The sequence below is a fragment of the Callorhinchus milii genome, unplaced genomic scaffold (assembly GCF_018977255.1).
Source record: "Callorhinchus milii isolate IMCB2004 unplaced genomic scaffold, IMCB_Cmil_1.0 Scaffold1, whole genome shotgun sequence".
In the NCBI taxonomy this organism is placed as follows: domain Eukaryota; kingdom Metazoa; phylum Chordata; class Chondrichthyes; order Chimaeriformes; family Callorhinchidae; genus Callorhinchus; species Callorhinchus milii.
In genome coordinates this window covers 40891177-40913947 of record NW_024704742.1, presented here as the reverse complement: position 1 = coordinate 40913947, position 22771 = coordinate 40891177, and the positions used below count along the sequence as shown (strand labels likewise).

The 22771-nt window shown below is 39.9% G+C and overlaps 1 protein-coding gene across 1 annotated transcript in view; it reads left to right on the top strand.

Moving 5' to 3' along the window:
• The window catches only part of tapt1b (transmembrane anterior posterior transformation 1b), a 61904-nt gene extending 40977 nt beyond the window's left edge, over positions 1 to 20927 (top strand). Inside the window, exons 11-14 of the mRNA XM_042341566.1 lie at positions 496 to 564; positions 1311 to 1387; positions 13043 to 13203; positions 19351 to 20927. Coding sequence (XP_042197500.1) covers positions 496 to 564; positions 1311 to 1387; positions 13043 to 13203; positions 19351 to 19580 — 537 coding nt within the window. The 3' untranslated portion in view covers positions 19581 to 20927. The remainder of the gene's footprint in view (positions 1 to 495; positions 565 to 1310; positions 1388 to 13042; positions 13204 to 19350) is intronic.
• Positions 20928 to 22771: the final 1844 nt, after the last annotated feature.

Sequence of the window (22771 nt, the reverse complement as noted above, 5' to 3'; positions counted from 1 at the left end):
CATTCTCCACCCTCCTGGCTTTTTTTTACAAATTTGACTTTGTGTTGTTAAGATGCTTTAAAGCCATACATGCTTTCAGCTGGTGACCAACTCATGTGTTTCAGTAATTTGCTGCCTGGCTTGTCAGTGAGCAAACCTTGAGTAAATTATAACAATGTATGTTATCTAAGTCTTCCAAAAAGGGAGGATTTACACTTGATCTCTTGACGATAGATTGATGTCTAGTAATTATTCCCGATGCACTGTTTTCCTTACATGGTGCATTTCAAGTATGTTTGTAATACAAAGAATGACTGCTGATATAATGTGATGATTATTAGCCAAATTCAATGCTTTAAGTACTGCAATACTCTCTGAACTATGGTCTATTTAATAATAAAATCCTTGCATTTGATACAGTGTCTTATCACGTTTTCAATGCATCTCAAAATGTTTCACAGAATATATTGTAAAGTGAATCGACTGTATATTTGATAACAAATGTTTTTCTTACAGGCATACACAGATTACAGTGATTCAGTTTCTAGAAGAATGGGATTCAACCCTCTTCCCCTGGCAGTTCTGGTAGGCTAATGTTTATAGCATGTTTGATGGCAAGCATTTTCAAGTATTTGTTTATGTTTCCACACATTAGGAGCTCATAATTGCTCCTGAACTGAAAATTTTGCCTAGATATCCATCAACATAACTAGCTTGTAACTCTGACCTCCTGCAACTAAACCATAGGATCACTTCAGCAACCAAAATGTTCCAGCCAAAAAAATGAGTCAACTTATGATCTACTGTACATAATTGAAACTACGGTGAAGACCCATGATTGGACTAGTTGACCAGTTCCTTTGGGTATATGAAATCTATGTGGTTATTGAAGTGTGTGTGTTCATCAGTGCATCTTATACTTTTGCACTTCGTATTCTTCCAACTGTTACTAAGTTGGACCAAATCACAAACCTGGATACATCGCTTCTAACCATTTTGCTGATACTGCAGCCAACATCTGCAACAGAGCTCTATTGTTGGCATGCTGTTACCCTCCATTCTATTGATAAATATTGTTATTGCAGCCATAGGGTGCAAAAGATTAAATTTCTACTCTAATTGCCCAACATCTTTTACTTGAATGTGTTTATGAGGTTACATAGATTAATGTTTCTCCAGAATTTGTTGGGAAATATTGAAATTATGATATAGTGACTTAGCTAAATAGGTTTTCCAAAGTTAAGTATTAAATATTTTCTGCTAATAATTGTGTAAATTAAAATAAAATTATATTTTGAAGAATGTCATTGAGCTGTTTTTTTCTTCTTTAGCTATCTCGAGTTGTCACAAGCTCTATAAAAATTCAGGGAGCCTTGGCTGTAGTCAGCGTATTGGTCTTTTACTTGGGGTAAGAAATTGTTGAAATTTAAAGCTTTTCTTTTCAAACTGTATTTCTTCTGAGCATAACTTTTGGAACATCAAGCTATGAAAGTCAGGTGTCTCAAACATTTCAACTTCAAGCTCAATTTTTGCGTGGAGCAGTCGTCACTGAATTTAAGATGATGATTTTGAAGATCCATACTTTAACTGACAGTTAAGGAATTCCTTCCCCCTAAGTTTTTAAACTGGATTTGCCTATTAAAATTTGAGGTCTGATCTGAAGATCAAACTCGTGAATTGTTCACTTCTAATGTATATAGAAATGCTGGTCTATGTATGTATTATCTTGACTCCATTAGTAATACTCTTCCTTCCGAGTCGATGGGTTCAAGCCCCACTTTGTGGGTTTGATCTCACAGTCCTGGCTGACACTTCTGTGTAGCGTTGGAGGAGTGTTATCTGAATTGAGGTGAAACCAGAGTTCCAGCCTATTCAGATGGATCTTAAAGAACATATGACATTCTCACATCAGGATTTTTGTGGGACCTTGCTGTGCACAAATTGATTGCCTCACTTTCTTGACAGCAAATAGCTGTGAAGCAGTTTGAGATATTTTGACATAGGTGGAATATCAAATGCAAAGATTATTATCCAAGCAAAATTTATTGTCAGACTGATTAAGTCTGAGTTTGGCAGGCACTACTTCTCCCTGTGTGTGGGTAACCTGGTGAAATTTGAAGTAAGATCTGACATTTCTTCATGTATGGTGGAGCAGCTCATTCTCTTCAATATCCATTTATAAATAAGGGCTTAAAAAGTGTGATGTGTTAATCATTGCATAACTAACAATAGAAAGCAAGTCTACAAATCACAGACCAACATAAGGTGTATTTCGAAAAAGACGTTTGCTGCAGGAGGATGAGGTTAGTTAGAGGTCATTAATGCTGAGTGCAAATGGCCTGTTCACCTACAAAATACAGTCACTACATTTTACATTAAATCCTATGAAGAGCTTTGAAAGGTTTTCCTGATATGAAAGGAGCTGTATCAAATGTGAGGATAATTATATTAGAAATGTGGTCAATGAAGCCAATCAGTGACTAATCATTGCCTCAACAATTTGTGGGGAAGAATTCCACCATGCTGATTTTCCTAACCTTCCTCTTTAACTGTTAATTGTTTAACCTTCTTGCTTTTCTACTCTGTTCTAGTTTTCTACTGTTATTGGAAATTCTGTAGACTTCTGGTCCCAGGCCATGTTATACAGTATGGCGTCCAATGCATGAGGAACAGATAGTTGTTCAGAGTTGATAACTTCTGTTCTTTGCATTCTGCAGTTAGCCTTGGATTCAGTGTCCTCTTCCGCGCTAGCCTCTGCGGCTTATTGGCCCCATTCATTGGCTCCCCATCCCCCAGTAGGTCGAGTTCAAGATTCTCATTCTTGACTTTACATCCCTCCATGGTCTTGGCCCTACCTCTGTGACCTTTTAAAACCTTACCAACTCAGCCACTTTCATGTCCCTCACCAACCAGCGGATTTTCAGCTATTCTACCCTCACTCTTTGGAACTCCATCCTGAAGTCCCTCCTATTCTCTCCCCTCTTTCAAGGCATGTCTTTTTTGCATCATGGTAAATCTAAGGTAAATTTAACCCATTCTCAGAGGTTTGCCAGAGCTTGTCCTTCAAAGGTTTGTGAGGCTTGTTTTGAGGAAAAGCAAAGTTTTGTGCCCTCTCGAGAGGCTTCCTGCCAAGATCAGAATCTTAATTTCTTGGAATAACAGCAGTGAGCTAAAGTCGTATCACTAAATGGTTCGGGGCTCTTGTTATATCAACAAGCTGAAACACTGGTTTATTTTAAAAGGGTTATAACTGTTAAATAATAAATTGGTCACTCAATCCACGACTGTTTGTGGGATACTGCTGTGCGCAATTGGCTGCCACGTTTCGCCCACAGAATATGCACACAGTTCACTTTACAGTATATTCTGTGAAGCGATTATTATGTCTCAAAACATGCCTCTTTGACTTTGCTTTCCCTCATCATTGCACTGCCCACCCCCAGCCCATGCAGCACTGTGAATGAATGTTCTCCGATGTGATACAACAACAACTTGCAGTTATAGAGCACCCCTCACACATGGTAGCGTCCCAGAGCGCTTGACAGTTGCAAAATATGACGCCGAAGAGGGGGAGGTGAAATATAAATTGGGTTGCAATGGGCTTGAACTAGTCGCCTCTAACCAGCCTCATCCTCCTGCAGCAAACATCTTTTTCCTTGTATACCTTCATTGGTCTCTACTCTTTTTGGAGTTTGCCTGCTCTCTTCACTGACAGTTATTTTATATTGCCTTAGGGAATTCAAGTCTATATTTTGTGAGTGGCTGACTTAGTCTACACCAGACCTGTTCAAGGGTTTGTTAGTCTGGTGCAAAGCTATTTAGTGGATGATAATTGTTTCCTCAAAAGATAGCTGTATATCTCTTTTGAGTGTGTTTTAGATGTATTAATCCTTAGCTACAGCATTGATGACAATATATCATTTCAGTATTCATGACACTGGTGTTAAACATCAGTAAATTTATTGATTGGCTTTTATTACATTGTTTGTATAAATAGTCACAAAAGTGTGCACATTTATATTGTTGATTGTATTGGTCATTTTAGGTACAGTACAAGAAGGGTTTAACTGCTGAAACTATTTTTTGTAATTCTTGCCTACAGGAGATTTTAAGTAGCAACTAGTTTTGAGTCCTGTTTTGATCGTGATGAATAAAAACTATGGGTGGCGGTTAAGAAATTATGATGTAGAGATATGATTAATTGAAAGAGCTACTTCTACATAATTCCTTCCCCTAAGACCAGATCACTTCCTGTAGACAGCTTTGAGCGGTTTTTCTAGCTGGTTGACAAGCTGACGATGTACTTTTCTCTGGGAAAGTTTCACAGGGTTTTATGTACAAGTAGAAATGAATGTACATCTTGGTGCTTTCAGCATACTGTTTGCATTCGTTAAACTGCTGCTGTACTACTGTTAGGATCACTTTGTTGAAGATGAAAGTAACCCTGGTGAGAGACTAGTTGCTAGAATTCTATGCTTTTGTAGATCAATCAAAGAGTATTCCAAGTTTTCAGAAAATGCTTCTATGTGGTTCTGTATTTTGGGGAATAATAATAATAATAATCCTTGCATTTGATATAGCGCTTTTCACGTCGGGAGGACGTCCCAAAGCGCTTCACAGAACACACTGTAAAAGTGAATTGACTGTATATTTGTGGGCGAACGCGGCAGCCAATTGCGCACAGCAATGTCCCACAAACAGTCGTGGATTGAAAATGACCAATTTATTATTTTTTTTTGTTTTTTTTGGATGGATTATTATTAGGCGTGTGGAGTAAGGAAACTTGCCCAAGGTTTCGCCTGCCTGGAATTGAACCAGGTCTCTCGCTTGCAAAGTGAGTGCTCTCACCACTGAGCTACAGGACTCCACAAAGCAGAGAGGAAAGCTTGAAATCACCAAGAACTTTATTTTCTATATTCCCCTTTAGTTCTCCGGTGCTGTGGCTTATAATGCTTCATTGTAGAAACATGGATGTACATCAAATTAATAATGTACAAACTTTCAAAAGATGAGCGTTGATCTATATTTGTTTGGATTGAATTCAATAAATTCATCTATAGCATCATTTAGAAAAATAACTTTGGCAGAGCGAAACCTAGTCAAGTTTCCTTATTCCACACGCCTCTGTTTACCTTGCAGTAAGTAGGAACCCGGTCGTTAGTCAATTGGTGGATTGCTTTCCGGAGACTCAAAAAAAATGTGGTAACTCAGTCCATGACTGTACGTAAGACACTGCTGTGCACAATTGGCTACCGTGTTTCACCCACAAATATAGTCAATTCACTTTACAGTATATTCTGTGAAGCTCTTTGAGATGTCTAGAAGATGTGAAAAGCGCTATATCAAATGCAACAACAACAACAACTTGGATTTATATATAGCGCCCTCCTTGCCGGACGGCGTCTCAGAGCGCTTTACAGTAACGGATCCCGGGGCCGAGCCAGGGGGAGGGGGGGAAGGTGACCAAAGGCGCGGTCGAAAAGAAAGGTCTTCAGCAGAGACCTGAAAATGGGAAGGGAGGGAGCGAGACAAAGGGAGTGAGGAAGGCAGTTCCAGAGCCTCGGGGCATAGTGGCTGAAGGCACGGCCGCCGAGGGTGGAGCGGAGGACTTGGGGGACAAGGAGGAGGCCAGACCTGGAGGAACAAAGGCAACGGGTGCTGTTTTGAGGAGAGAGGAGGTCAGAGAGGTCGGGGGTGCAGAGAAGTGCAGGGACTTGAATACGAAGGTGAGGATCTTGAAATCGATCCTCTCTGGGATAGGCAGCCAGTGCAGTCTGGCAAGGACTGGGGTGATCATGGAGCGGAGTTTTGTGCGGGTGAGAATGCGGGCGGCAGAGTTTTGAATGATTTGGATTTTATGGATGGTAGTGGATGGGAGACCGGTGAGGATGGCGTTGGAGTAGTCCAGCCAAGAGGTGACAAATGCATGGACCAGGGTTTCAGTGGCTTTTGGGGAGAGGTATTGGCGGAGACGGGCAATGCGTCGGAAGTGGAAGAAAGCGGTGCTGGTGAGGGACCGGATGTGGGGAAGGAAGGATAATTGGGGGTCGAACCTGACGCCTAGGTTGCGTACGGATTCGGAGAGTTTTAGGGGGAGGTCGGGTAGGTGGAGGAGGTGAGAGCTGTGAGATTCAAGACGTTGACGAGAGCCGAAGAGTTTGGCTTCCGTCTTGTCAACAGTCAGCTGAAGAAAGTTTGCGTTCATCCAGCCCCTGAGATCTGACAGGCAGGCTGACAGAACATCAGGGGACTGGGGGTCGCAAAGAGAGGTGTTAAAATAGAGTTGGGTGTCATCTGCATACATGTGGAAATGTACCCCATGTCTACGGATGACATCCCCAAGAGGGAGCATGTAGATCAGAAAGAGGAGGGGCCAAGGATGGATCCTTGGGGTACCCCACAGGTGACCGGGTGAGAAAGGGAGGAGAAGCTGTTTGTGCATATGTACTCCTGGCAGTTTGTGAGGTAGGACTCGAACCAGGCGAGGGCGGTCATACTGAGGTGGATGACGGAGGAAAGGCGGTGGAGGAGGATGGTGTGATCGACTGTGTCAAACATGGCGGAGAGGACAAGGAGGCAGAGGGAGCTCTGGTCACAGATAGCGAGGATGTCATTTGTGACTTTCACAAGCGTAGTCTCTGTACTGTGGGCAGAGCGGAAACCGGACTGGAGGGTTTCGAAGAGGGAGTGGGAGGAGAGGTGAGAGGTGTGCGCGGAGTTGGTTGGCAACAACGCGTTCTAGAACTTTTGAGAGGAAGGGCAGGTTAGAAATAGGGCGGTGGTGGCTGGGTTTGAGGGATCTTGGGAAGGTTTTTTCAGGAGGGGGGTGATGACAGCAGTTTTGAGGGAGGCAGGGACTGATCCGGAGGAGAGGGACTGGTTGATGATGTCAGCCAGTCGTGGGCAGAGGAAGGGGAGATGGGTGACCAGTAAGTTAGTGGGGAGGCAGTCGAGGCAGCAGGTGGTGGGTTTTATGGAGGTGATGGTGGGTGAGAGGGAGGAGGGAGAGATGGGGAGGAAGGAATGTCGAATGGGGCTGGTGGTAGGAGCAGATGATGAGGAAGGTGAGGGGGAGGTGGTGAGGGCATGGTGGTGGGTGACAAGGTGCAGGTGGATGATGCCTGGCGGATGTTAAGTATTTTAGGTGAAAAGAAGTCCATGACATCTTCGCACTTGGCATTTGATACGAAGATTGAGGAGGACTGAGGGGGGGCACAGAGGAGGTAGTGGGTGGTGGTGGGGAAAAAAGGATTTTTGGGTTGTGTTTAGCCTCCAAGATAATGTTGGAGTAGAAGGCCGTTTTTACGCATGTCAAAGAATGGCAGTAGCTGTGGAGATGCTCGAGCCACAGTTGACGGTGAACTGTCAGGCCAGTTTTCTGCTATCTTCGCTCGAGCAAACCGGTTTGGGTTTTTTGGTGGCGGAGATGGTTGTTGTACCAGGGGGATCGGGTGGGTTTGGAGATGGTCCTGGATTTTAGGGAGACGAGGGAGTTGAAGGTGGAGGAGAGGCGATCACGGAGCAGCTGGACGGCTGCTTCAGCATCTCCGCGGGTGGAGGGCCAGAGGGATAGGATGTTTGCTGATGTGAGGATCTTTGTGAGCGTCTCAGGGGGTAGCCTTTTCCAAGGGCGGTAGAGGATGGTTGAGGGCTTGGTGGAGGAGAGAGGGATGTGAGAGGAGAAGGAGATGAAAAAGTGGTCCGAGATGGCCTTGTCCACTATGCTGAGGTCAGAAATGTCAAGGCCATGGGTGATGACGAGGTCAAGTGCATGACCACAGTTGTGGGTGAGTGAGTTTATATGAAGGGTGAGGTTTAGGGAGGAGAGGAAGGTAGTAAAGTTGGCAGAAGTAGTGCAGGGGAGTTTAGGTAGAGGTTGAAATCACCCATTATGAGTAGGCACTCGGAGCAGAGGGACACGAAAGAGAGGAGAGTAGAGATGTCTGTGTGGAAGGAGCTGGGGGGCTTAGGGGGTGGTAGACGAGGAGGATTTTCAAAGGGAGAGAGGGGTGGAAGAGGGTGAGGTGCTCGAAGGAGGGGAAGCAGCCAGAGGAGTAGAGGGTGAGACCAAGGGAGCTTTGGAAATGAAGGCCACCCCGCCGCCAAGTTGGTTTGGATGGGGGGTGTGGTGGAAGGTGTAGACTGGAGGGGAGGCTTCCACTAGGGGGACGGGGTCATTGGGGAGAGCCAGGTTTTGGTAAGCCCAAGAATGTCAAGATGCTCGTCCAGGATGAGGTCGTGGATGGTGAGGGGTTTATTTGAGAGGGAACGCACATTTTGGAAGGAAATGCGGGTGGGTTTGCTGGAGGGAGGAGAGAGTGGTGCGGAAAGGATTTTGGGTGTACAGGAGAGATGGTTGTGGAGAGTGGTGTGAGTGGAGAGTTGGGGAGGGACTGGTTGATGAGGGTGGGGGAAGTTGGGTTTGCCTTAAGGAAGCGGTTTGAGCGGAGGGAGGGAGTGATGAGACACGTGGGGTTGCTGCTCTGGGACAGCCAGTGCCGGGAGCCACGATGGGCCCGGAGGAGGATGCCGAGGCTGGAGCAGAGGGAAGTGGTGATGGGGTCGAGGAGAGAGAGAAGGCGGGGAAGGCGGTGGGAGAGAAGGACAGAGGGGGAGTAGCGGATAAAGGGGGATGGGAGGAAAGACATAGAGGGGGGAGGGAGGAGATACATTTGGAGTGGGGGGGGGGGTGCGGGGCTGTAGCCAAAACGCGCACCAAGAGACTGGGAGCGAGCGATCAGCGGGACGGCATCAGCCCTCAGGCTCAGCTTCCCAGGTCATGGCTGGGATGGCAGTGCCAGGGGCCATGACATTGTTGTTGTTGTTGCTGGTTTTTTAAATTTTTTAATTTTTTAACTATGAAGTCACGCCAACGTCATTTTTATTACTATAATTTGGAACTTTGGTCCTTGTGTCACACTGGTTGGTGTAAATTTTCTCAGTTTGGGCAGAGCGGACAGATCTTTAATCTGCCCCTCCAATGCTGTGTTTACGCTGTTTAAAAGTAAAGGAATAATGTGATGCTGAGCCTGATGAGACTTGCCTGATGCACATTGCATTAGTCCTTTTTTTTAAAAAAAACTTCCCCAAATCCGGTTTTGAGATTTAATATTAAATAGCTAGTTGAATGCTTGATTCCTCATTCATGTTTTGAGAGTTGGCATGTTAATTGGACCACTGTCAACTTTTATGGGATCATTGACTAGCAGAGTCCACTTCAATTGACATCCACTGAATTTATATCACAATGGGGCAATTCAAGCTGATTCTAACTCCCATCTATTCAAGGTTGCGGGGTTTCAGCAAGATTTGTGTCTAACGTGTCGGTGTGATTTACTGTGACAAAGTATAAAAGAGCATAGCATGCCTTACACATTGATCTAGGAGTATTTCAAAGCTGACATGAAATATCCAGAATGAGGAAGGCATTCCATATGCTAGGGCTAATAATGCTCTACTATACTATATAAATTTTAATTCCATTCTTTAAGCTCTCTGAGACGCTACCTGCTTGAAGGACTCTATATAAATGCAACTTGTTGTTGAAGACCACTATGATAATTACATTTAACCGATCAAGGCTGATATGGACAAGAGCAGGGAATATTGAGATTAAACACGACCATCAATCATTGATATGCTCCTATTGTACTGCACGTTTGTAATCTTTTACATTGTGCACACAGCAGAAGTGTGTTTAGATCACTGTGGATGGCATAGAGCTTGGCAGTATAGCATTGGTATTGAGACTACCTTGAACAAGTGGCCTCGCACTCTGGCAATGTGTGTGCCTGAGCCATTTCAGAGCTGACAACAGAGCTGAAAAAAGCATTTAAGCAATTGTTTGGGAAGTTGATCTGCAATCAAGGTTTATTGGTAGAAGAAAGCTGTGAATCCTGTCAGCTCTTAAATACACTAGAACTATACTCTTAATAAATTGCTTGAACCTATTTAAGTACATCTGTGCAGAACTTTTGCTTTCCTCAAATGGTTTGAGTAGTTTGTGTATCAGTTTTGCAAAATGTTTCTGGTACTGTATTGTTTGGTCTGTATAAACTGAAACATAAGTTAATCAAGTCTTGTACCTTTGTAAAGCATATAATTATGTGCATTATAATTCTACATCTTGAAGGCATTTGCAATGAAGATTGATATTAAGTTTTTGGATAATTAAAGTAAAATTGGGCCAGTAATGCGATTGCTGTCCAAAATTAGATTATACAAGGTTGCTGATTAAATTGAAAATTGTCCAATATTAAACTAAGTATGTTGCAGCAATATATAGTGAATTCCATTTCATGTATGTGTACTAAAATCCTTAATTCTATTCAGTTATGCCATGAAATTCTGCTTTGTTGAACTGGGTGTGTTTTAATAGGGTGTTACTTAATTTGGCTTCCTTTTCATTCTCAATTTAGATCTAAATGTTTCGATCATGAATTTTAACAATATGTGCGGGTCAGATTTTCTTGAAACGAAAGTACTTCTGCAGGAGCATTCTGTACCAATTAGTGAATTGTGATGCAACTATCACTGAAGTATCTAAATAATAGATGCAGACTTAATATCAAACCAACCTTTTTTAGTTATTTGAGTACATTGTCAATAAGTTCCGGTGTCTTTATTTGTAAGATCCCTATTATGTGATATTTAATGCCTTATTTTGAAAACATTGAGGTCTACAATAAAACTCGCAAATGTCTTATCTTTATAAATCATAACCAGATAAGTCGTACAAGCTTATTCCATTCAGTCCCATTCAGTTTCCTATCAAAACGTTTTAGATTTCTTTGCACTAGTTGAATTAATCACCTCCTAATGAGTTTTATTAGCGAGTTTTATCGTTGCAAAGGTTTAAATATTGATATAGCTGATGGTCACTTTATTTCTGGAATTATAATGCATTTGTCTAAAAGAAGCATTCGTTATTGTTAAAATCTATATAATGGGTCTAATTTGTAGTTTTTTTAATGAAATTTTTGTAACACTGCTCCCGAATCCTCCATTACTGATGCACTTACCAGCTACATTAAATTGCGAAGTGACGTTCTGAACTGTCAACGCATGCGCGCCTCTGGCCGGTTGCATTGAATCACAGGAAATCACCGGCTGCAATCTTGATTGTTGCTGCATGCGCAGAAGAACCTCATCTTCCACAATTCAATGCCATTCCAGCACTTGCCAGTAATAAATAACAACATAAGAAATGTTAGTTGAAAAAAGACCGAGGTCCATCTAGTTTGCCTTCCACCTTCCTGGCGGCTGCATGTACATATGTCTCAAACTACCTGTGTACTATATCCCATTATGTTATTTCCTAAAGGGAAACTATCTAATCTGTGTTTGAAAGAATCAACATTTCCTGCTTCAACCATCTCCCTAAGGAGCCTGTTCCACATACCACATGCGGTGATGGGTCAAGATCTTTGAATTGCGGAAAACGAGGTCTTGATCTGTCATCTCATTCTCACTCCCCTGCTGCAGTGATGAACTACCGCATGTGGTTTACCAGCTGCGCAGTATAGATTATTGATTTAATTGGATTTTATAAACTTGTACAGCTTGTCTTATTTTTGATTGTAATTTCAAAAAAATTTGAGCCAAATATAGAAAGTAGGACAACTACACTTGAGCAATTACTTTTGCATTGATACAAATTCTACAGATGATTCTTTGTAGGAAAACCAATAGACAATTTTTAAATCCAGCTTGATAGCAATGGGCTTGAAGCTAAAATTAATTCTAATTTATTTTTTTTAAATAGTGCCAAAGATTCTCTAATTTTCAAAAGAATATGATTTAAATGTTGCTGTTAATTGGCTCCAATACATGTTTAAATGATTCTCCCACTCCTGGGATGAGGACGATCTCTTGGGCTGTTCGATGGTGCACCAGTGTATGTGGCTGGATTCTACTTGTGGAAGAGATTCCGTGCTCTGGCTTCATTAACATTGTGTTGTGCACGCACATATGAAAGACAGCGTACATGAGCAGTGATGTTAAAGAATTCGAAAGACTGATATGCCCGATTTTTTAGCTTAAGCTGACTGGTATAAGTAGTATGATTATTTAAGGTGCTTCATTTGCCAAAGCTTTTGCAGAACATTTTGCTGCAGACCTTGGAACAATTTTGCCTTTGACTGCTAAAAGCCAAAGATATCTGATTTTTCTCAAACAGGTTGATGAAAATACTCCTTATAATGGTGTATATACTAAAAACCTAACGGCATCACAATTTTGTTTTTTTAATTCTTCGATCAAGGAATGAGACTCTCTATTTTAGAAACATGATGATAATTATTGCATTTGATATAGTGCCTTATCATGTCTTCTAGACGTCTCAAAGACCTTTACTGAATATACTGTAAAGTGAATTGACAGTGTATTTTGTGGGCAAAACGCAGCAGCCAATTGTACACAGCAGTGTCCTACTTACTGGTGGTAAATCAGGGCTTGAGGATTAAAGAAATTTCTCTAAGGTTCACCAAGCTGAGAATCGACCCCAGGTCCTCTCACTTGCGAGGCGAGCGCGCTAACCACTAAGCTATGGGATTCTGCCCTCTCTAAATTTCACCCTCTCTAAATTTCCAAGCAACAACACCGCCAAAATTACATTTGGATAGCGCCTTTCATGGTAGTACCCAAAACTGGGCAAAAATGCTGTGAGCCATCAACTGTCAACTCCTGTTTAGCTGAGACAGCTGTCTTTTACATGTTGCATTTGCAGGATAGTTTTTTTTAATTAAGTTAATTTGCAAAGTGGCATTTGAAAGGATGTAATCCAAGATCCAAAGCTTGAATTCAGATGCTAAAAAATGGAACAGGCTAATGATCTGTTTGTAGTTTGGAGAAAGCATTTTTGGAAGCCTAACAAAGCGAATAGTGGTCAAACCATTCAGCATTCCATTCAGCACACTCTTCAGCGAAGTGTGCGTGAGCACATTCCCTTTTATATATCATAATAAGGCAGTTATATCGTACGTCCCCATCAAAGCTAATGAATTTTTAAGGTGTGCTTTTAACCCCTTTATTTCTGCTTATTGTAAATTTTTTTTCTTTTAAGGTTGATTACACTCAAAGTCCTTAACAGCATTGTGTTGCTGGGCAAATCTTACCAGTATGTGAAAAAGGCCAAGATGGAGGAGAAGCTGTTCCAAACCCCACCAACCAGCACGCCTGGGAAACCTCCCAAAAAATCTGCCAGCAAAGTTAAATCCCCTCAAGGTAATGATTTTCCATATATTTCTATTTTTAGGGTTTCAAACTAAAATGAGGCATTTTTGATAGAAAATTAACTTGTAAGTGCTTCATTTGGTTGAGCTAAAGTTAAATATTCTATATTGTAGGTTTATAAAATCCATGCATCTGCTATATCGTTCTATGCTTAAAGTAATCCAGCAAAAAAAACTCATGGATATAATATTTTGAATGCAAATTCAGCAGCTTGAAAGAATCCCAATTATAGTAGCTCAGTGATTTTCCACAAAAGCAGTTGTCAATTATTACTTGGTAATTGTCCAATTGAGATCCTGTGGAGAACAATAGCTGGGCTGGTGCAGGTGTTTGTGATAAGGTGGTATTAGCAATTTATATTTTTCACACTGTTGTATTATATATTGTATAAACCTTCAACATCCTCTTCATGGTAGTCATAGTGGTAATTGCTAACTTTGAAAACAATATGCACTTGCGTAATAATAATAATAATCCTTGCATTTGATATAGCGCTTTTCACGTCTTCTCGACGTCTCAAAGCGCTTCACAGAATAGACTGTAAAGTATATTTGTGGGTGAAACGCGACAGCCAATTGCACACAGCAGTGTCCCATAAACAATCGTGGATTGAAAATTACCAGTTTATTATTGTTTTGTTTTGGAGGGATTATCATTAGACGTGTGGAGTAGGGAAACTTGCCCAAGGTTTCGCCCTGCCTGGAATTGAACCCAGGTGTCTCGCTTGTGAGGCGAGTGCTGTAACCACTGGGCTACAATGCGTATTGCTTTTCACAGAGGGAACCCTCTTGAAGCATTTCACGGAGAGTGAATGAGACCCTGAGTGGGTAGGGGGAAAGGAGGAGGTGCTTGAAGGTATATCAAAATGATAATCCACAGAAGGGACATGAGACAGGAAAGATGCCAGAGTCACAAGAGTGAAGAGAGTTGGCAGGGAATTAGGGTCGCAGGAGATCACAAGCTGACATAAGACAAGAATATGGAGGATTTAAAGGTGTGTGATCCTCTGCTGTGAGTGAGTTGGCAAACTGTCCCAGGTGAAGGACAGGGTGGGAGGAGGAGGGAAGGAGCTTGAAACCCAAACTAGTCATAGTACACACAATGACAACCTCCAGCAGGGTGAACGATCAGTAGTGGTTGAATTTTCTTGCCAATTTTCCCCTCTCTTAATATAAACTGCAGCACTTCGATGTGATCAACTAACTACATAGTCTGTCATTTGAACCTGCAAACGTGTGGTTAATATGTGCTTGTCCTGCAACAGCCAGTGCATTTACCAAGGAAATCATCCTTCTGTTTTTCACATATATGTCTGATTCTCTTTTAAATATTATAAAGCCACTTACAATAAAACAGTCCAGTAAAGATCTCGACTTAATCTCCTCTCTCCCCCCCTCCCCCCCATTGCCAGTTCACTGGACTAATAAACCAAAACTTGGCTATTGAGGCATAGTATTCTGCAGTTAGGTAAGTGGGGTCAATCCTTCCAGGGAGGGATTGCACATTCCAGATGTGAGGAAATTTTCATGTGTAGGTTGTGCAGGTGACATACAAGTGTGTCACTCTGTTTGCTTTGGATACTTTTAAGCAGTATCATGAACCTGGCTGACCAAATTTGGTGGCATTCTGGTATTGTTCGCAGATTTCTGCAGTGCCATCCATAATGAGATTTCTGTCTGGGTGAAAGCTCCAAATCGTGGATTTGTAATTTAGGAGAAGTATGTTTCCTGACCATCATTCACAGTCGTTGCTGAAGGAGTCATTTATCGGCCCTTTTTTAAAAAAAAGTAAATCACCTGAGACTGGAATTTAATGTCCAAACCTTCTGTGAGTCCTGTATTAAACCTTGAACCACTGTCTGCTAACAGTGCACTGTTTTAAAACATAAGAACGTCTGCAGTCAATTTATATTTTATCAGTAAAAATCTTCAGAAATTCAGTGTTAAATATATGTTGTGGGTTTTAAAATATTTTGGCAAGTGGACTTGTGCTTTGTATTAAAACTTCACTGCATAAATGTTTTTATACCAATAACAAGTAAGTAACCATTCACCGAAATTTAAATCAGTGAGTCGCTTTCATTCAGAGTTTCTTTCCATTGTATTTCCTCAATGCTCCAGCACTGATGTTGCAAATTAGGTTGATGACCAAAGCTGTGGAGTTTTACACCATTATTCAGACCCTCACCATGCAGGGTTCTGATCGCAGAGTTCATTTACATATCTTTTCATCGTCAGTGAGAACAAAACTCAGCTAAAGCTGATGAGAATTGGATAGTGCAGCTTTATTGTTTCCAACTAGAGTTTTCGTCAAAACCTTGGAAACGTGATAATTCAAGGCTTGTATTACTTATGGTGTCAGCATTTCAGAGTAACTTTGATAATGGGCAAACATTTTGATTGGATAGCTTGGGCTTTTTAGTTACTATCAAAGCTGTTTCCTTGCAACAGTAGAAACCCTATTAGCATAATTCATAGACATTTTCGCAGCACACTATGGGAAAGATTCTCATTTCCAAATTGGTGGTAAATGTAGAGCTCCAAACTAAAAATGTCCTTGCCAGCAGTTCATTGTCTATCTTTCTAAGTTTCTGAGTTGAAAGGTAGTTAAACCTAAACTGTTGAAGTAAACACGAGCTTGTGAGATGTTTTTACCGAGTTTGGTAGCTTTGAATTTAAAAGTTGTGTACTGAAATTGTGTTGAGGCATTTTAAAGCTTTTTTTAAACCAAAGTTTTATGCATAGTGACTTCTAAAATATCATGGGATTGTTTTTATTCTAAAACTAGTGTTTGTGCATATGTATAATTGGCATGGTTTGATTTCAAGGAACTGGTGAGTGGATTTGAAGTACAGCCGCAACAAGCAGCGATAAAGGCTTTATGGTTAAATAAATAGTTACTGTCCGTGATCTGGGATAGATCTTAAAGATTAATTCATGCTGTGCTGTAGTTGATTCCTAAATAGCCACATGCTAGTTTCCTCATTATATTTGTGATGTGTGTTGGTCCTGTTTTCAGATTTCCTGCACAGCAGGGACAGCTTTGCTAACCTAATATGTTGCATATGGCAGTGTATCCCAGAATATGGTCTGGAACTGCATACACACAGGACGCTAAGACTTAACTATATTGGCTTGAAACCATTATATTTGAATGCTAACTTAGTCCCAAGTTAGTTAACTGTAGAGTTGCTCCATTCCATCCTTTGAGGAAAAAGGTGATGTAGCTTTAGCTCATCACAAGCAAATTATTGGCTGCTTGAAGCCAAAAATATTCTCCAGGTGCTTTAAGTTTATTGCTCTTGTCATGGGAATTTTTGAATACAGTAATTTTATGTATTGATGGCTAGAAATGCATGAAAGAGCAGTCTGCTTGACTCTCACCCTGGAAAGCCTGCTGCTTGAGCTCACTACCTTTTTATAGTTGCAATCTGGCTCTTGTGTAAAGAATTGCCATAAATCCATAACTCATCACTGCTCTAAAGCCGCCAGTGGTTTTAGTTTTAATACCCCACTTTGGTTTGAACCTCACTTCTGCGTAGCAATGCAGTTTTCCTATCTCTTTTGCAGTGTGCTGCCCACAAACTCCAGTTCCTGTCATGGGAGCTACTGCCCAGTACAATTCTCAGTGAATGCTATTGCATTAGAAATGTTCCTGATGCTTTGATTTTTAATATGGTGCAGGATATATTTTCCTGTGAATAAATACTGATCCATTTGTTTTTCTTTGCATCTTTTTGGTTAGGAATAAATAATTGGATCTGTGATATGTCTTATAATATATATATATATAAATTCTTACCAGTGGAGGTATGTTTTGTATAAGATGCCTCCTTTTTCACTTCTGCAGTCTAATATTGTTATTACTATTGTTGTTATCTCCTAAATAAGTAAGTAGGCAGGCAGGTAATGTACTGGCTCCAAGGTGACATGTTTGGCAAGGGAATGTCTGAATCGAGCCCAGCCCTCTGTGGTGATCTCGGTAGTCTGGTTCCTGAGCCAGGTGGATCTGCTGTACTCTAAGGCACTGCTGACGACAACCCAGCCAGCTTCACTCATTGGCAGGACTTGGAAGAGCAGAACCAGGCACTGGGGGCTGAGAATCCTCCCACTCAACTCCTGAGTAAATCATCTGACAGTGGGTGGACCAAATGTCTCAGTATTAGGATTAGTGCACAATACATATCACACAGAAGAGGGATTTGGAGAGAGAAAATTAATGGATAGGTCATTCAAATAAGTGCCTGAACATGTTCAGTAAAATAAACTCTGTCAAGTAATGAAAGAAATGAACAGGCTTTTGGGGTAAAAACTAAAAAATAGAGCACATCTCCCAGGAAATGTAGTTGAGTTTATACAGGATACTCACAAGATCACCCTGATTCATTTGGATGAAAAAGGCTCTTCAGTCCATCTGATCTCATCCCTCCAGAACATCCACCTTGCTGTGCTCCAGCATCAAGCTGCTTTTTAACTAATCCAACCCCACCTGGAGCACTATGTACAATTGCGATCACTGTAGAATACTTGGCATTGCAGGGAGGAAAGTGAAAGGGAACTAGGTTGATAACTAGGATTAGGCATCTAAATTATGAGAAAATGCCACAGTGTCTTTAAGTGTTAAAGACAGAGGAGGCTTTCGAGAGATAAGTGAAGAATACCAGTGTATCTCTGCTATTAGTTGTGGTCTTTTATTTAGGCTGCAGGCAAGCCAGAAAATGAATGAGTCGTGGCAGGTAAAGATGTGTTTCACCCTACAGCTCCATGGGACGGAAATACTTTATACTCAAAGTACTAGTTCCCTAGTAATGTTCTTAATTAGTAACTAGAATTATGTTCATCAATCAAGCTAATGTAGGCTTATGCCTACATATTTGAGTATATAATAAAGCTTATGCCACTTATTTGAGTAAACCAAAAAATCGTATATAATAAATTTATAATATATTTATATAATAAATCCTATATAATAAATAATTTGAGTATATAATAAAGCTTATGCCACTTATTTGAGTAAACCAGAAAATCCTAGAGAATAAAAAGTACTGCACATAGGAGTTCAAATCACACAGACGCTGATTGAGGTATTAAATAGAACAAATTGACTGGAGCTCTAAGGATTTGAGCTATTTTACATCAAATACAACTTTAAAATGTTTTAAAATTTTACTGTAATTGAAGAATGTTGGAACAGAATCAATTACAATTGCAAAAAAAATTGGACCATTAGTTTATTCTTGGTCTTCAATATTTGTAATCTAGTATTTTATGCAGAACCTGAAATTGAGATAGTAGGGTTTTTTAAATTTATGACCCTGCAGTGAAGTATGAACTGACACAACTCTCAATTTGCTTGAATTAGTAATATTTTTAATAAAGATTAGCAAGTTTATACATATCCAGGTTATACATTTCATATAATCAAATTAATTATTATATTTATTATTATCAATGCTTACGACAGGTTAGTACAGTTCACTGCAATGAGTTGATCAGACCAATACAGTGGCTTTGATGGACGAATCGATTTGTTAACTTGGTGCATCAATTATTGTTGATTGTAATATATCCCTCTTTCTTTGAGATTGGTTGTGGTTAGCTACTCTGTCCCCAAAACTCAGCATTTCCAATTTAACCCCCAAATCTCTGGTTCTTTATACCTTTTCGGTCACATACTCCCGTCGGTTCAACAGGTCGTTAGAAACACCAGCTGCAAACCAAGGACAAACTTTATCTTCCATGGTGAAGAAAACCTTTGTTCTTTATTCTTCAATTTATACTTGGCCTTTATCCAGTTGTGTAATATAGTCAGCATTTATGAAGTAAACAATTCTATGAGTCTTTGTGATTTTCTTTGGTCAACTTAAGACAACCCAGAATTCTGGGATTGCTTACAAGCATGTCTTTCTGGCAAATACTTTTATGTTGAGGGATTTATAATCATCCAGTTATTTTAGTTATCAAATGGGTTTGATACAAATATTATGTTTTGGGTCAATTTTCTCTAAGGGAAGGTGTATAAGGCGGTCAGAAAATGTATTTATTCTCGTGTATGAATTAGTATGTGATATTAATTGGAGGTTTTTGATGTTTTAGTGTGTACTATCAAAACCTATAATAGCCGAATTTCTCTTCACAGATATTTCAGTAGAAGACCCTCAGTCAGACTCAATCACCAGCCAACCTGTATCCCAGTCAGAGCGCGCCTCACCTCTGCTCCCACAAAGCAGTTCTGACCAGTTTCTCACTACCCCCGACGCAGAGGATAAAGGAGTGCCCCAGGAGAATTCTGATGGGAAGCATCATTCTTCGAAGGAAGATCTGCTAGAAATAGACAGGTTCACAATTTGTGGAAACCGAATTGATTGATTCTCGAACACTCAAAGCCCTAAATGAGAGTTGCTTCAGCTGCAAGACTGTGCATGGCAAATCGAACAATGCCAAGCTCAACAATAAGGGTGAAAGCTGCCAAAGGAGGCACCAATCAGGAATATTTATTGAAACCTTTATAATTTATTAATAACTAAAAACCAAAATATATTTTACCTGCCTTTCCATCATTAGCTGAAAATATTCAATTTGGATATGCTCTTTCGGTTTATGTATCCATTTCTGTGGCAGTGGAAGAAATATGATTGGTTTCTGTGGATATTTGGCAGATAAATGCTTTCAAGACTGCTTCCTCTGCAGCTGTGTGAATTCTTTGTGCAATATTTCTTGACACTTGTCATGCAATTATGCCATTGAGTGATGCAATCATATAGTCAGACAGCTGGCTTTTTTAAACGTTTTCAATAAAACTTTCACTGTTACTTTAAGGCCTCTCATTGCATAAAGATGTGCCGGCAGCAGTGACATTAAAAAGTAAATTATTTTCCAATCTTACACTGTTCTTGGGAAAGTACGTTTTAGTGAACGAGCTTCAATTACAATATGTAGGTACGGGAGATTGTTTCTGAAAATATCAATTAAAATGGATCCTCTTAAAGGAGCTAGCATCATAGTGCATCTATCATCTGTAAGAATGGTGCTACAATAAAATGGAATATTTGGAGAACATTTTTATATTGCAGAACTGTGTGAGTAAAGCAATGTGTAAGCCATTCAAGAGCAACATAGTTTTGAAGGAAGTTATGATTCAAATTCTGAATTGAATGAGATAATAAGAACCAATCTTCTTTCGCGGTAAGGTAAAGTACATAGGAAAGAATGTGAATAAATGCACAGATAACTGATCTCATTTGTGTACAGAATAGCTTCCTTTTAAGAGACGTCACATCAACTTGTTGCAATTTATGTTTTTTATACAATGGTCATTTATATTATACTAAAGGCAATTTTTTTTATTTGACTTTCATTAAGAACACCAGCCATCTTCATATAACTGCTCAAAGCAAAGCTTATTTTACAACAAATGCAATACTTCATACTTACTGTCTGAATTAAGTTGTCCAACTCTGAAGCAGCAACACCAGGTCAATCTGAATAAAGTTGCCAATGTTTAGTGAACTAGAAGTTCATATTAAAATTGAATGGATTAATTTTTTTAAAAGATCAAATCGGCAGAATTTCTCCTTCCGTTCCACTTCTATGTTGCAAAGAGGCTTGTGACTAAAATTTACAACCGTACCAAATGTCACATGTTCTGTACCTTTTTTTNATAAATTAATGCATTCTTGTACAAAGGAATACTGAATAAATTACGTTTTTAATAAATCTGGTTTCTTTCTTTATACTACAGAAATTGTGGCCAACTACAAAAGAAAAAATAATCCTTGTCAGACTGTATTATGCTTTCTGCTCATTTACAGCTGTTGGATGGAGCATACTTTTAAGTTTTATGCAGGATGCAGGCAAAACTGAATTTGGCTGTAACCTGTTTTAATTGTTTTTTGCCCTGGCAACACAACTTGTGATACTGGGTTCATACCGCCAGAAATAATAATCCTTGAATTTGATATAGCGCCTTATCACATCTTCAGATGTCTTAAAGCGCTTCACAGAATATACTGTAAAGTGAATTGACTATATATTTTATATTTTGTGGGCGAAACCCGGCAACAGTGTCCCACAAACGGTATTGGATTGAGTGACCAATTTCTTTTTAGTTACTTTTACTTTTGAAGGGATTATTAACCGCAGAAAAGTGATCCGCCAAACTATTAATAACCGGGTTCCTATTTACTGCTCGGTAAACAGGTGTGTTGGAGTAAGTAAATTTGCCTAACATTTCGCCCTGTCCGAGAATCGAACCCAGGTCCTCTCACTTGTGAAGCAAGTACAGTAGTATATGGAATTTTTAAAATGATTCCACTACCACCAAAATCTAGTTCTACTCTAACTAATCTGTCAAACTCCACACTGGACTTTGGCATTTTATTCTTGAATACTTTGATTCATTTAGTATCACATTGGACATCCCAAAGTCATTGACAAAGTCTGACACAGTTTTTATAACTGCAGTTATATCATGGCGGTGTTCAGCTCAAATCATTTTTGTGGCAGTGCATCTTCTAGACAACTCTGTTTTACACCTCTATTCTCCCTAAGGTGTACTCCTCTTGTAATGCCACTCTCACATTTCTGGACAAAATAACAAACAAGAAGACTTGTCCAGTGATTGCTTTCAGTCTCTCTCATTGCAATCTATTGATTTTGTTATCAATGCTACTAAAATCATGCTTACTGACTCTGTCCAGGTTGATTAGGATTGTATGACGACAAGATGCCATTTTATAAATTTCTGTTCTGTGACTTGCACCCGCTTCACAAATGAACATAATCAAATGCCTTAAAATATACTATATATTCTTCCAGTATCCTCGTGTAGAAATTGATTTGCCACTTAGTCTCCATAGCTAAACACAATTCTAAAGTATAGAACTGCCTCCCTCGGATTAATATTGGAACGGGGGAGAAAATGGCTATTCGATTTTAAAACTAACAAAGCTGATCATCTAACCATTCTTGATTTCATTTTCTTTAAACTTTTTTAAACTTTCAGCAAGTAAGTTATTTCAAAAACTTAAAAAATACGTTTGGCAGCAAAGAAGTATATTTCAACCCATTTGTTCTGTTTGTCAAGGTGCAAGTAACATAAAACGTGTTTTAGTACTTGGGTACGCAAATTACATAGTCAAGAAATATAATAGCAATGCTTTGATGCTGTGTGTATATATATGTATGTTTATCTTCATTGCAAAAGGTGCCATTAACCTAGATCTCTTTGAAAAATGCCGAGCCCTACTTTTTCCCCTCCCCTTTGGTTTTCCAGTTTTTAAATCAAAATAGTATTAAAATTAATGACTCAGCATTCATTTCATCAAGGTTTGATGAAACTTTAAAGGCTATTTTATTTGCACATGTTTAATTATGCTGGTATTCACCTGTTTAATTAAAGGAGAATTGTGTCTGGTGTAAGTTTACTTCCAGATTTTGAAGACGTTGAGTGATTGTTGGATTTATCTTCCAGGCTAGAAATGTTTTTTAGAAATAGTGTTTTGTTTCTTTCATTGTGTATAACATGAGTCATAAACTAGCGTACCACTGTTTTGGTAACC